This window comes from Pan paniscus, chromosome 2, assembly GCF_029289425.2.
Source record: "Pan paniscus chromosome 2, NHGRI_mPanPan1-v2.0_pri, whole genome shotgun sequence".
Classification (NCBI taxonomy): domain Eukaryota; kingdom Metazoa; phylum Chordata; class Mammalia; order Primates; family Hominidae; genus Pan; species Pan paniscus.
Window position 1 is genome coordinate 99,213,563 of NC_085926.1, and position 12,744 is coordinate 99,226,306.

The 12,744-nt window shown below is 37.4% G+C and overlaps 1 protein-coding gene across 1 annotated transcript in view; it reads right to left on the reverse strand.

Annotated features, from left to right (window-relative positions):
• The window catches only part of IMPG2 (interphotoreceptor matrix proteoglycan 2), a 90,692-nt gene that overhangs the window by 38,391 nt on the left and 39,557 nt on the right, over nt 1–12,744 (reverse strand). Inside the window, exons 5-8 of the mRNA XM_003821920.4 lie at nt 9,135–9,184; nt 8,134–8,216; nt 6,055–6,216; nt 2,002–2,060 (exon numbers count right to left, since the gene is read on the reverse strand). Of these exons, the coding sequence (XP_003821968.2) occupies nt 2,002–2,060; nt 6,055–6,216; nt 8,134–8,216; nt 9,135–9,184 (354 nt within the window). The remainder of the gene's footprint in view (nt 1–2,001; nt 2,061–6,054; nt 6,217–8,133; nt 8,217–9,134; nt 9,185–12,744) is intronic.

The window sequence follows — 12,744 nt, forward strand, 5'->3', positions numbered from 1 at the left end:
ACAAAAATTAAAAATATTAAACAGAGTTTGAGACAGTTATTATTGTCACATCATTCATCAAAGTGCAAGTTCTTTATGTATTTCCTCTGAATTTCTTTGAAATGCTTCCTTAAATAAAAATGCTTGCATAGTATCAGATACTGACAAATTCCTATGGATTGAAGGAAGTGAACAAAGGTGAAAAAAGCATTTTATTTTAAAACCATGGTCTTTATTTTCTTCTAAATTTTAAAAATACTTTAAAATAATTCACATATGGTTATTTCTTCATAAAGAAACTTTTTCAGTAAATCAGCAGAGGACTCCAGTTGTTGGCTTTAACAAAATTGGGAACCTTCTTTTTTGGGATACAACATGTTATGCAGTATTAAAATCAGATGGTACACTGTAAAGTAGTAAGGGTATAGGTAAATGTCAGGACTGATTAATCCACAGTATACTGCATAACCTTTAATATTTATTATTTTATGTAGCAGATGCTTAAATAGAACTTTCCATGTGCCAGGAACTATGCTAAGCATTTTATAAAAATTGATTTAATCTTCATTAAGATTTATTAGTATCCTCATAATATAGGTATAGAAACTACAGACCAAAGAAGATAAATAAGTTGCTGATGGTATTTCAAAAGCATTTTTTTAATAAAGCAGGATTAAGGTAAATTGTCTTTTTTATACAAATGAAAAGTTAAATCCTGGAAATACACCCAAAAGCATCCAGCCAGAAGTGCAACGGCAGGATCTGAAGCCAGGCAAGTTGGCTCCAAAGACTGTGTTGCCCTTCATGTGCTGCCAAGTAAGGGAGGTCTTCAAAGGCCTCACATTCTCAGGTTCTCATCTGAGCATACAACTGGAGGCAGCATCCTGTTTGAAAACTGCTAAAGTTGAATGGGGGCGACTGGTCATGATATGAGACTAGGTAAGTAGGACAACTTCAAATATTTGGCCTCTTTCCACTAAGCCTGCATCACTAACTAGCTAAACAACACTGGGAAAATTATTTAAATTCCCTGTGCTCTGGTTTCCTTATTGGAAAATATGAGCATAGTAACTATCTCATAGCATTGATGTTGGAATTAAATTGTGTGTGTGTAAATATACATATATATATATATAAAGCCTGGCACACTGTAAATGCTATATAAGTGTTTGCTGTTATTTCTGGTAAACTCAGAAGTTTTGTCAAGAACAAGCCAAAGTTGAGATGGATAACATCTAAACTTGGGCTAGAGCATCACCTAAATCATGGCATTGAGTCTAGCATGAAGGTTCAGAGCAAGAAAAGCTATAAAGTCAGCTGCTCTGTTTCAAAATTCCTCCTCCACCCCAGTTTACAAACTCTTGACTTTGGGCTAATACTTCATCCCTTTAAACCTGTTTCCTCCTCTTAAAAATGAGTATTAATAATATCTATCCTAAGAGGGCTGAAGATTAAGTGAGCTCAGCAATGTGGCATACCCAACACAAAGTATTCACTCAGTAAAGTATTCATTCAGTAAATGTTCACAAGTGTTACACTGTGAGTCTTAAGCAGGGAATAAATGTCTTTAAAAGAGGTGTCTGGTTTACTCAGAACTGTTATGTTTAAAACAAGGACTAATGCATCCCTTCCAGAGTGGCTTCATACCAAGATGTCAAAATCACCACACTGACAAGCTTTAGGAAAACACTGGGGCCACATCCCGTCTGCCTTCAGGCTCCTGTCAGTGCCAAATAAGACCTACGTAACTTGTCAGCAGCAAGCTGGGGACATGAATTCCTGAATTCTTAACCTAGCCAATTTTAGACCTAATATATCTCTTTGAGTTATTATTTGGTATTTTTCTATCTCAACTTTCTCACCTGAAAAACTAACATCAAGAATACTAATTTACCAGAAATAGCATTGAGTTACAGCATTCAAACCATTTATTGTTAGAATATGTGTGATAAATATAATGGACATTCCATTCAGAATAAAGAATACTACTGAAAATGTGCATATTTAGATAAGTCTATTTACCTAAATTCAAGTACACGAATTTCCTTGTAGCCTGGTAACCCAGTAAATGCATTTTCAACCTGTTAAAAGTACAAATAAAAATGATAACTATGTAAAAATATGGAAAAATATATAGAAAATAATGCTTTTAAGAGTAGAATAAAAAGTGAACTGTTCACAACTATTAGAAGCTTATACACCTAGCTAGGCATACCCAGGTCAGAAAATGAAAGAAAAAATTTTACCTAAACACTGCCACATTTTTCTTTTTCATTTTGTCTTTCAAGGTTTTAATGTGCTTTAATATTAATTTTTTCCAAATTATAAAAAGCATACTCCTTGTTGGCAAAGCACTGTTTTTCCCTTATGTGATGAAATGTGAAAAAAAAAATTGTTTCAAAAGAAGCTGTAATAGCATTTTATTTTATTTTATTCTTTTTTTTTTTTTTTTTTTTTTTTGAGACAGAGTTTCACTCTGCCGCCCAGGCTGGAGTGCAGTGGTGCGATCTTGGCTCACTGCAAACTCCACCTTCCAGGTTCAAGCAATTGTCCTGCCTCAGCCTCCTGAGCAGCTGGAATTAGGAATTACAGGTGTGCGCCACCATGCTCGGCTAATTTTGTATTTTTACTAGAGGCGGGGTTTCACCATGTTGGCCAGGCTGGTCTCGAATTCCTGACCTCAGGTGATCCACCTGCCTCAGCCTCCCGAAGTGCTAGGATTACAGGCCTGTTATAGCATTTTTAAATGTTATTGTTTGGATTTGAAATCTGGCCACAGCACACACACTGAAAAACAGTCTAGTGTTTGTTTTCTGTAAGTGTGAAAGTGGCTGCTGGCATCTTTTTCCTGCTCCTACAACGAAAGAGAACCACAAACACACTCAACACCCAGACGAGAGGCCTTGTGGTCAGGTAACTCCACTGGTCAAAAGACCAATTCATGAGCATCACATCTGCAGGAGCCAGTTTTATTACTGAGTCTTTAAAATCTAGCCATGTAACTCCAAATGAGCTTAGTGACTGGAGGTGGAAAATAGTATGCCAGATTGGACTAAAGATGTAAAAATAATCAGGTTGAGGCGGGTGGATCACGAGGTCAGGAGATGGAGACCATCCTGGCTAACATGGTGAAACCCGTCTCTACTAAAAATACAAAAAATTAGCCGGGCGTGGTGGTGGGCGCCTGTAGTCCCAGCTACGCGGGAGGCTGAGGCAGGAGAATGGCGTGAACCCAGGAGGCGGAGCTTGCAGTGAGCCGAGATCGCGCCACTGCACTCCAGCCTGGGCGACATACTCCGTCTCAAAAAAAATAATAATAATCAGGTTAGGCAAAAATGCATATTTTAACAAAAATAAACATTAAATCTGTAACATTTCAGAAGGTGACAGCCTCACCAGATGGGTCATGATGGGGCCAACATCAGAACAAAGGAAATAAATTGATGGACCTTGGCAACATCTCTGGGCATCTGCTTTTAACCAAGTTCTCATATGAGGAGAGTGGGATTTTAAAAAAATCTTGGTTCACTGAAGATCTTTATGCCTTAAGAATAAAGATCCAAAGCCAAAGAATGAAACTCTTTGGCTATAGTAATGTGCCCTGTTTTACTCTCTGAAAGGAAATTAAAAACTGTTATAATTCTTGTAGGGTGGTGGGGAGGGGTAGAAGACACAGGACTAGAAATCAGAAGGCTGAGGGTTAGTCTCAGCTCTGTTTCTGCTGGCAGACAGTCCATGCACAGGCCTTCTTTTTTCAGAACTAATACTTCCCTGCCCACCTACCATATTGATTTTAAGATTAAAAGAAATGTACCTAAAAGCACTCCATTAACTGAAAAAAATCATTACTACTAAACCCATCTTAGTGTAGGCTTTGCAATCTGTGGAGTCTAAACATGTATAGATATCCAGTTGCATGAAGTCATTCAACATTGATATTAATAGTCAGTAAAATTTATTGAGGACTGCAATATATCTGGTGCTTTGCTTTACTTCAAATCTCTGTGACAATCCCAAGAGATAATATATTATTCCCGTTTTATGGATGAGAAAATGGAGATTGTAAGATATTAACTTGGCCAAGGTCACACATTTGGTAAGTGACTGAATCAGAATGCATTCAATCCCAGATCTCTCTAACACTGAAGCCCATATTCTTCCCATTGAATTACATTGCCCCTGCCTCATGATAAATGTGCTTTAGAATTGGGACCAAGACTGGGAAAACTAAGGTTCACTATAACTTCTCCCTTGAATTAAAAGGAAGTGGACTCTGTAGAAGAAGGAGTACTTTGAAAGGCAGTAGGAGACCTGATTTTCATTTCTGTTCCTAGAGAGACTGAATGACAATGAACAAGTTATTTGGCCTCCTGAGCCTCATCTGTAAATTAGAGATGCTTGAATACATGACTGCTGTGAGCAAACAAATAGAAAGTCGCCTGTGGAGCACAAGGCACTATGCCTTGTGTCGGTGAGGATCACACCGACACTGGAACTGCCCTCAGGCACCAACCCTCCCAGGCCCATCACACTGACCTTCCCCTCTCTGATGTTGTACTTCGTGTTATCCCAAGCCTATCATGCCCCCACTTCTTATCCTTTTACACACACACACACACACACACACACACACACACAAAGACTAATAGCTCCTAAACCTCATCCCCTCCAAGCAGGCTTTCTTTCTCCCTGTGTGTCTTCCAGTAATACCTAGAGAAGCTGAGTGAAAAATCCGTGTGATGGTGTCCTAAGGGGAGGGAGCTGGAGGATCCCCTTCAGTTTGAGACATGATCCCCTGCCTCTGCTGTTTCATGCAAAGTGACTGTTGGCAGACATTTCATTCCAGGTAAGGGGACAGGGAGTACAGAGATAGGCCAGAGAAGGAGGTGTTCCATGGTAGGCCCAGAACCTTCAACACCATCTAATCACCTCAATAGCTACCTACCTCATCAAGTCCTTGATGAAGATATTTTTCAGAGTGTTTATTGGACTTCTCTAAATCTGCAGTCATTCCATGCAATTGTTTACCTAAACACTAAGCTATATTAAAAGTTCCTTAATCAAAGGACAGAGAAAACCAGACAGCCAGCCCAAGACACTCTTTGATGCCAGGTGGCCACTGGCCTGGCTGACATTTCTTCCACATACCATACAGCCTTGCAACTTGGCCACACCACTAGGAAAATAAATTGTCTGGCCTCCCCTTCCCACATCTGATGGCTACAATAATGCTTTGGCTGAGAGATGCACATTTTTATTTCTCATCTGGACACAGTATCTGGGGAAGAAAATTAATCTAAGGTAATGGAATTGATAAACTTGGCTAAAGAGAACCCCATCAAGAAGGAATGGGAAAAAATAAACGAAGGAATGATGTGCCCTGTCATCTGACAGACAGGGGTAGATAAGCATTCAATGTCTTACTGCACAAAAGCAAAGGCAAACTAGACGGGGACTATGGGTCATTTTTGACTGAAAAATTCTTGAGTTTAAGTCCTATATAGAATTTTCCCAGAAAGTGAAGTTATGGGATGGTCTAATCCACAATTCTTTAAAGAAATCCCTTTTTAAAAATACCTCCAACCAAGGATAGGAGAAACATTTATTTTTCACTGGATGCCCTTTTATGCTTCTAAATTTTGTACCAGTTATTACCTATGTGTTAACTATTGAAAAATTTTCAATTAAAAATACTAAAGATGAAATTAAAAGACATTAAATGTAATGTTCCCTTAAGAAAAATAATACAGTGTGTGTAGTTTCTTAGAGAAGCTTATTTCTCCAAATATTTTCAAGTCAAAACCATGCCACAGAACACATTCTTCCTTGGCTGTGCAGCAAAAGTTGGAAATTGCATTTATTTTTTAGCAGATGGCAAGATTTTTCTTTCTGTGAAAGAATTCATCTGTCCTATGACTTTTCACAGAGTTTTCTGAAGAAATGGCTAAGTAACCACTCCAGGAACCAAGTAGACAAACAATTTGAAACCTAAACCTATCTTTAAACAGTGTTGTGAATATAGGAAACTAACATAGCAGGCATACTGCCTTGTTTGTTTTTTTTTTAATCACCCACCTCTGAAATAAATTCTTCTTCAAGGTGCTGGTGGTGAAAGCTGGAGGAATCCTGTAGTTCTTCCCTGTACTGCTTCCCCAAAAGGTGGATACTGAATTCTGCAATCTGTTCACCTGCTGGTTTTGTGGCTTCTTCTATCACATTCTCAATTTCATTGCTAATCTGAATTTTTAGAGAAAGAACAATAAATGTCAAGGCTTATTCATTCAATCAACAAACATTTATTGATTGTTTCAATGTGTCAGAACTGTGCTAAAGGCAGCTTCTGAAGATAACCTTATTATTTCGTATTTGACTTTGGGACAAATTGGGTAGACTTTAAGACACAGGCTAACAGCCAGGAGAAGTGGCTCACACCTGTAATCTCAGCACTTTGGGAGGCCGAGGTGGGCAGATCACTTGAGGTCAGGAGTTTAAGACCAGCCTGGCCAACTGAAACCCCATCTCTACTAAAAATACAAAATTAGCTGGGCACGGTAGTATGCATCTGTAATCCCAGCTACTCAGGAGGCTGAGGCAGGAGAATCACTTGAACCTGGGAGGCGGAGGTTTTAGTGAGCCAAGATCCACTGCACTCCAGCCTGGGTGACGGAGCAATACTCCATTTCAAAAAAATAATAAATAAATAAAATAAATTAATAAAATAGTAAATATCTGGGTAAATCTTAAACAAATTTTAGCTGTATAAGTAGAATATAATACAGTCTAATTAGTAGAATAAAAAAAGAGAAAGAACAAAAATACTGAAAAGCAGCATACAGGTCAGCAAAATGATCGTTTGAATTACAATGTTCTAATGTTCCTATGTTGCTCAGGATAAGAATAAAGATGTTGAAAAACTTAAAATTTGTTAGGTTGAATACACATTATAATTTATAGGATAAATCCCAACAGAACTGAAATATGGTATATAATTTCTAGAAGAGTAGATGGGAAAATGCATTAGGAAAATAGGTGCACAATAAAACTACCTTGGGCTTCATTGTGAACCAGAGCTACAGCAAACTAATTTTTGTTAGGTATCTCTATATTGTTTTGTTTTCCTACTGGTTCTATAAATTGGCTTAAATCCTCTGTTTTGGATATTAACGTTCCAATTGATTGCATACAATTCCTTAATTTCTATTAAAGTGAATTCTATCTCATTCTATAAATGTTTCCAGATCTAAATCATAGCTATTCTGCCTCAAGTTCAGAGCTGCAGTATCACTTTTTATTCATTCATTCACAAATATTTATCAAATGCCAATATTTGCTAGCACCATCTACTTGGAACACGGTTATACTTAGGATAAAAGTATTGATTCGGGTATCCACTCTAGGGATTACCACCAGCCTTGTTCAGTGACAGGGAGGGTGATGAGGCAGAGTGGAGCGACTTAACCTGATTTCATGTAAGTTAAAATGTCCACGTTGGGAAGTGAAGGTGCAAGATAACTAAATTGCATCTTCCTAGTGGATATATTTTGTCAGAGTTTGCTCTATATTAAAAAAAAAACAGGATTTGTGAACCCCCTAATTTTTTAAATGCAGTATTTAAATATCTAACACAATGTTTCTATATTCCTGGGCAATGTGTAAATTTTTTGTTAACCTGTATGTATCTTTTGTGATAGAGACTCAGCTATAGGATTTAGTGTTGTTTAGTGGACAGGTTTCTATTAATAATGGTATATTCACAATGCATGGTACTTTTTGACTTTTAAACTACATAAAATGTATATTATTACCCACTAAAGAAGGCTAAGATCTGGTCTATTAAGGGTGAGAAGAACATAGGCAAAACCACCATAGAAAATCATGTCACAGAGGCCACAAGAGGCAGTGGGCTTACCTCAATGACAGTCCACTTCATTTATAATTCGAAGCTCTCACCAAAAACTCACCAATAAGAGCAGATTTACTCAGTTCTCCAAGGAATCTCAAAATTGTTTTTAATGTACTGGTTTTAGGATCCACGTCGTTTTTCTAACAAGACACTACATGAAGTCCTGTGTAGTCCAGCAATGGGAGATAAACTCTCTCTTAATCTCTATGTTCCATGTTAGAAACTAACTAACAAAACAGAGCATCACTCACACTCTCCTCTGGCCTTTCCAAGCTGCTCTCTGAGGCACCTTCATAGGCGTCCACCCCTGGATGTGGAACACTGAGAGTAGTGTCTGAGAAGAAAAGCAAAAACATATGCATGAATTCAGTCCTCGATTAAGTCAGAATTCCTATCAGGAAATAAGGAACTGACTTCAAAAACCATTCCTATAAATAGTTTGTTTTATTGTCCTGGAAATTCAGTGCATTCTAACCTCAAGACATATTTGTATGGAGCCTTCTCAGAACAAGAAATAATTGTGGTACGTTCAACAAGCATATATTGAGCACCTACTATATGCCAGACTCTGCACAAGACACTAGGAACACAAAGACAATATTCCTCTACTTAAGGAGCTATCTAGTAAAGGGGACACATACTAAAAGAAGTAACTCCTCTACCAGAGAGGAGAAGTGGGTAAAGGTTGGAAATTGGTTGTGAATTGACAAGTGTTAAAACTGGACCTTATCATGTTATTCTATTTTTGTAGATGTTTGAAATTTCTAACACAGAGAAGTTTGTGGGGTTTTTTAATTAAAAATAAAGAAATGAATTACCAATTTACAAGAAATATACTGGGCAAAGGAACATGTTAAACTATACCACAGAATGCAATAAGAGAATCCTTACTCTGGGAACCTCTCATGTGACGAATGACAAATGGTGGCGTTAGAATGGTTCTACGTTTTGACATTAGTGGTGGCTACAGAGTGTTTGCCTTAAAATAATTCATTAGCTCATACATTTGTTTTAAGTGGTGTTCTGACTTGTATTATATACTTAATGATTAAGGAGTTTTAGGTACCCACAACATAATGCCATAAAATAAATTTTTAAAAGTTACTTTTTCTTGAGACTCTTGAAAAACGTATTAAAAAAGAGAAATCTGATATTTTTAAAAAGTAAGCTGCAAAAAATGTACTTGTTTGAGAGACTGTCTTAAACCATAAATAATTTTAAAAGAAAAGTGAATAAAGACACAAAAGTATACCTCCCAATGTTGAAGTATCACCAACAGGAACTGGAGAAGACAGTTCAGAGCTAGAAAAAAAAAATGTTTGCAGTTAACAAAATGACAGACACATGAGAGTTTATTTTGGGATTTTTGGGATTGTTTTCCAAAAAGGAAAGCACTAGATCACCAATTAAGGGCTCCCAAGCAAAAGTACCAAAAAGCAAAGTTTTTAAAATTAAAACTTCATAATTTATTTATTTTATATTTATTGATGCCTACTCCACTAGAATCACCCTACCTAGAATTCTTCCCTAGTTATCTTTACATCACCCTGTTTTCTCTCTTCTCAGTTCTTATCACTATGTGAAATTTTATTTATCTTCTTATTTTTCTCTGTCTCTAATGCCTTAGTCCTCTAGCACAATATTGCCCAAAATGGTAGCCACTGGACATGCATAGCAATTTAATTAAAATTAAACCAAGTTAAAAACTCAGTTCCTCATTTACACCTGCCACATTTCAAGTGCTTAATAGCTGCATGTGGTTAATGGCCATCATACTGGACAAGATGGTAAAGAACATTTCCATCACCACAGATGTTCTATTGAACAAGAATGTATTAAGAATCTAAACTGCATGAGATTGGAGACCTTGACTAATATATTCCTGCTGTATTTTCCAGTGCCTAAAACAGTACCTGCCATTTAGTAGGCATTAAAAATATATTTTGGGGATAAATGAATACTATGTGCCAGGCAATGTAGAAGGTACTTGGCATATAATTGTGAGCAAAACACCCATTGTATATGAAGGTTACAGTCTTATAGAAATTATACACACTAAATCAATAATTACAGATGAGACAAGTAGTACAGACAAGAAAGTAGTGGCTGCTAGAAGGAACATAAAACCACACACCTGATCTCATCTGAGAGATCATTGAAATCATAAAACCAATTTATATAAAGAAAGTCAAGCTTAGAGAAATTATTTGCTGTAGGCCCCATTGCTAACAGGCATCAGGTCTCCTGGCTGTTGTTTTACCATGCCACTCTGCAATTGCAAGCAAAGATAAGAAGAGATCAGAAGATAATCTAAGAAAGCCTCTCCTCCTAAAGGAAAGAAAATAGGTTTCCACAAGTCCATATTTTCACATATCCCAAAGCTATAAAAGTTAAATTACAGTAATCTGGGAACATTTTAGAATTTTCAAGTTTGTACACATGTCCTAAGAGGAAAAGGGCTATCCCCTTAACCTTTTCCAAAGATATTGGATCAGTGGTGATTGTCTGTTTTCAACTCATAGCAATTAAAAACTCTCTTCAAGTCGGGCACAGTGGCTCATGCCTGTAATCCCAGCACTTTGAGAGGTCCAGGCGGGTCGATCACTTGAGGCCAGCAGTTCGAGACCAGCCTGGCCAACATGGTGAAACCCCGTCTCTACTAGAAATACAAAAATTAGCCAGGCATGGTGGCACATGCCTGTAATCCCAGCTACTCAGGAGGCTGAGGTATGAAAATCACTTGAACCCAGGAGGCAGAGGCTGCAGTGAGCCAAGATTGTGCCACTGCACTCCAGCCTGGGTGACAGAGGAAGACTCTGCCTCTAAATAAATAAATAAATAAATAAAAACTCTCTTCAATGCTACCAAGTCAACTTCCTAAAGTAATTTGATCAACAGTCAAAAATATCTCCCTCATAGACGTGCCCAGGTCTGTGATGTGCCCAGTAAGTCACATCTTCAGAGCCACACACCTTTAGATCAACCTACTGCTCTAAAGTAGATTATAGAGGTACTCAAAGCCTGGAGATAAACATGGCACACACTTTGAGGCATCAGTTTTACTACAAGCTTAAACAGGTTAGGAGCTAAATAAGAACTGATGTATAACTTAAAACGTTTTAATATTATAACAAACATAGCTATATTATGGAATAGAATATAAAGTTTAAGTGAATATGAAGATAAAATATGATAATTCAAAGACATTTTATGATTGGAGCTGGTATGGGAGGGTAAATTAGGGGCATGTTTTCTAAATGCCCAGGCTTTGGCAGAAAATTTGAGAAACATAAGTTAAAAAAAAAAAAAACTTCACCATAAAGATCTTTCTGGTTTTAAAAATTCTATCTAAAAAAGTAAGATGTTAAACTATTACACAAAACTCATCAGTATTGTTTATTTAGAGCACATTTGCATAAAATTGCTTATTAAGTTTCATCTAGAAGAACCTAAAGGGATATGACATCTGGACAAGTTATTTTGATGAGCAGAGGACAGCATGAGTGATGAGGAAGCATTAAGAGGCTTCTTGGGTTACAGAGGATGGAGCTGAAAAAAATGGGATTCAGATGCATTCGGAAGAAACATTAACATAATCAGGCCTGAATAGGGTCCATCAATTGTCCACATGGCAGTACTCCTTCCCAGTACCTTCATTTCATAGATGAAAGAAATAAGGTCCAAACAGGTAAAGCAACTTTCCCAGGCTCACACAAAAATTCCCAATTGTATCCAGTTCTCTTTCAATAATAACAGCAAGAATAATTACAAGTAACTTTACTGAGCACTCATCATGTGTCATACACTGCTAAGTGCTTTATTTAGGTTAACTAACTTAATTCTGGCAACCACCTTAAGAAGGAGATCCTATGATCCCATTTAGACTGATGAGGAAACTAATGCTAGAAGAGGTTAAGAATTTGCTCAGGGTCACACAGCTAAGCCAATGGAGAAGCTGTTATGTAAAATAGGCCCACTGGATGCCAGAAACCTCATTCTTACTCATCTCAAATCACTGCTTCACAACATGGCCCTTATGTGATCCCTACTCTTTAGAAGGGTTTCACTTGGCCTTCATGATACTGGCCTATAAAAGCTAAATGACCTAAAAGTCAGTGTGTAAGGTCCCAGAAAGAGGAAGGGGAACCTGGTTAGAGTTGTTCTATGGAGAGCAACCAGATATAAGGATCACAATAAGGCAAAGGTATGAAAGCACAACACAGCAACTCGAATAGGATGTTGCAATGAGGTAGCAGAGAAACCGGACTTCACCTGGGGTGAGTTAAATTGTCTCCGACATCAAATCAAATTTATGCTAATTCTCTAACTAAGCAAGCATTCAGAATGGAGAAGTTTACTTCAGTTGAACTAGATTTCACCTTGCTGAATTCAAAATAACATTATTTTAATAGTGATAAGTAGGAAACTCTTAGTAATTTAAATCACTTGCCTACACTCCAACTCTTAATCCCTCAACCACCCACTCTCCTTTCAAGAGACGGTAAAGAACACTTAACAACAAGAATCCTTTTACATGTTTTCATTAAGTATTCCCCCTGCAGAGATCCTTTAAAATGTCACTCACCACAGCACTGGAACACAGAGGTGTATTGAGCTTGGAAAGAGAAATACTGCTTAATTTCTAAGTCAAACCACAAAGTTGAAGCTGTTCAGCTAAGATCTTTAGCTTAATACTAATAACATACAACCCCTTACTATCTCCTCTCCTCATTTCATCCAGCACATTATTCATTCTTCACCACTACTACCTAATCATGTCAATGGAATTCAGGTGGGATCATGTCAACAGCTGCTCATAGCCACATAGAACATATATTTAAAGACATTGTAAAACAAGCCAA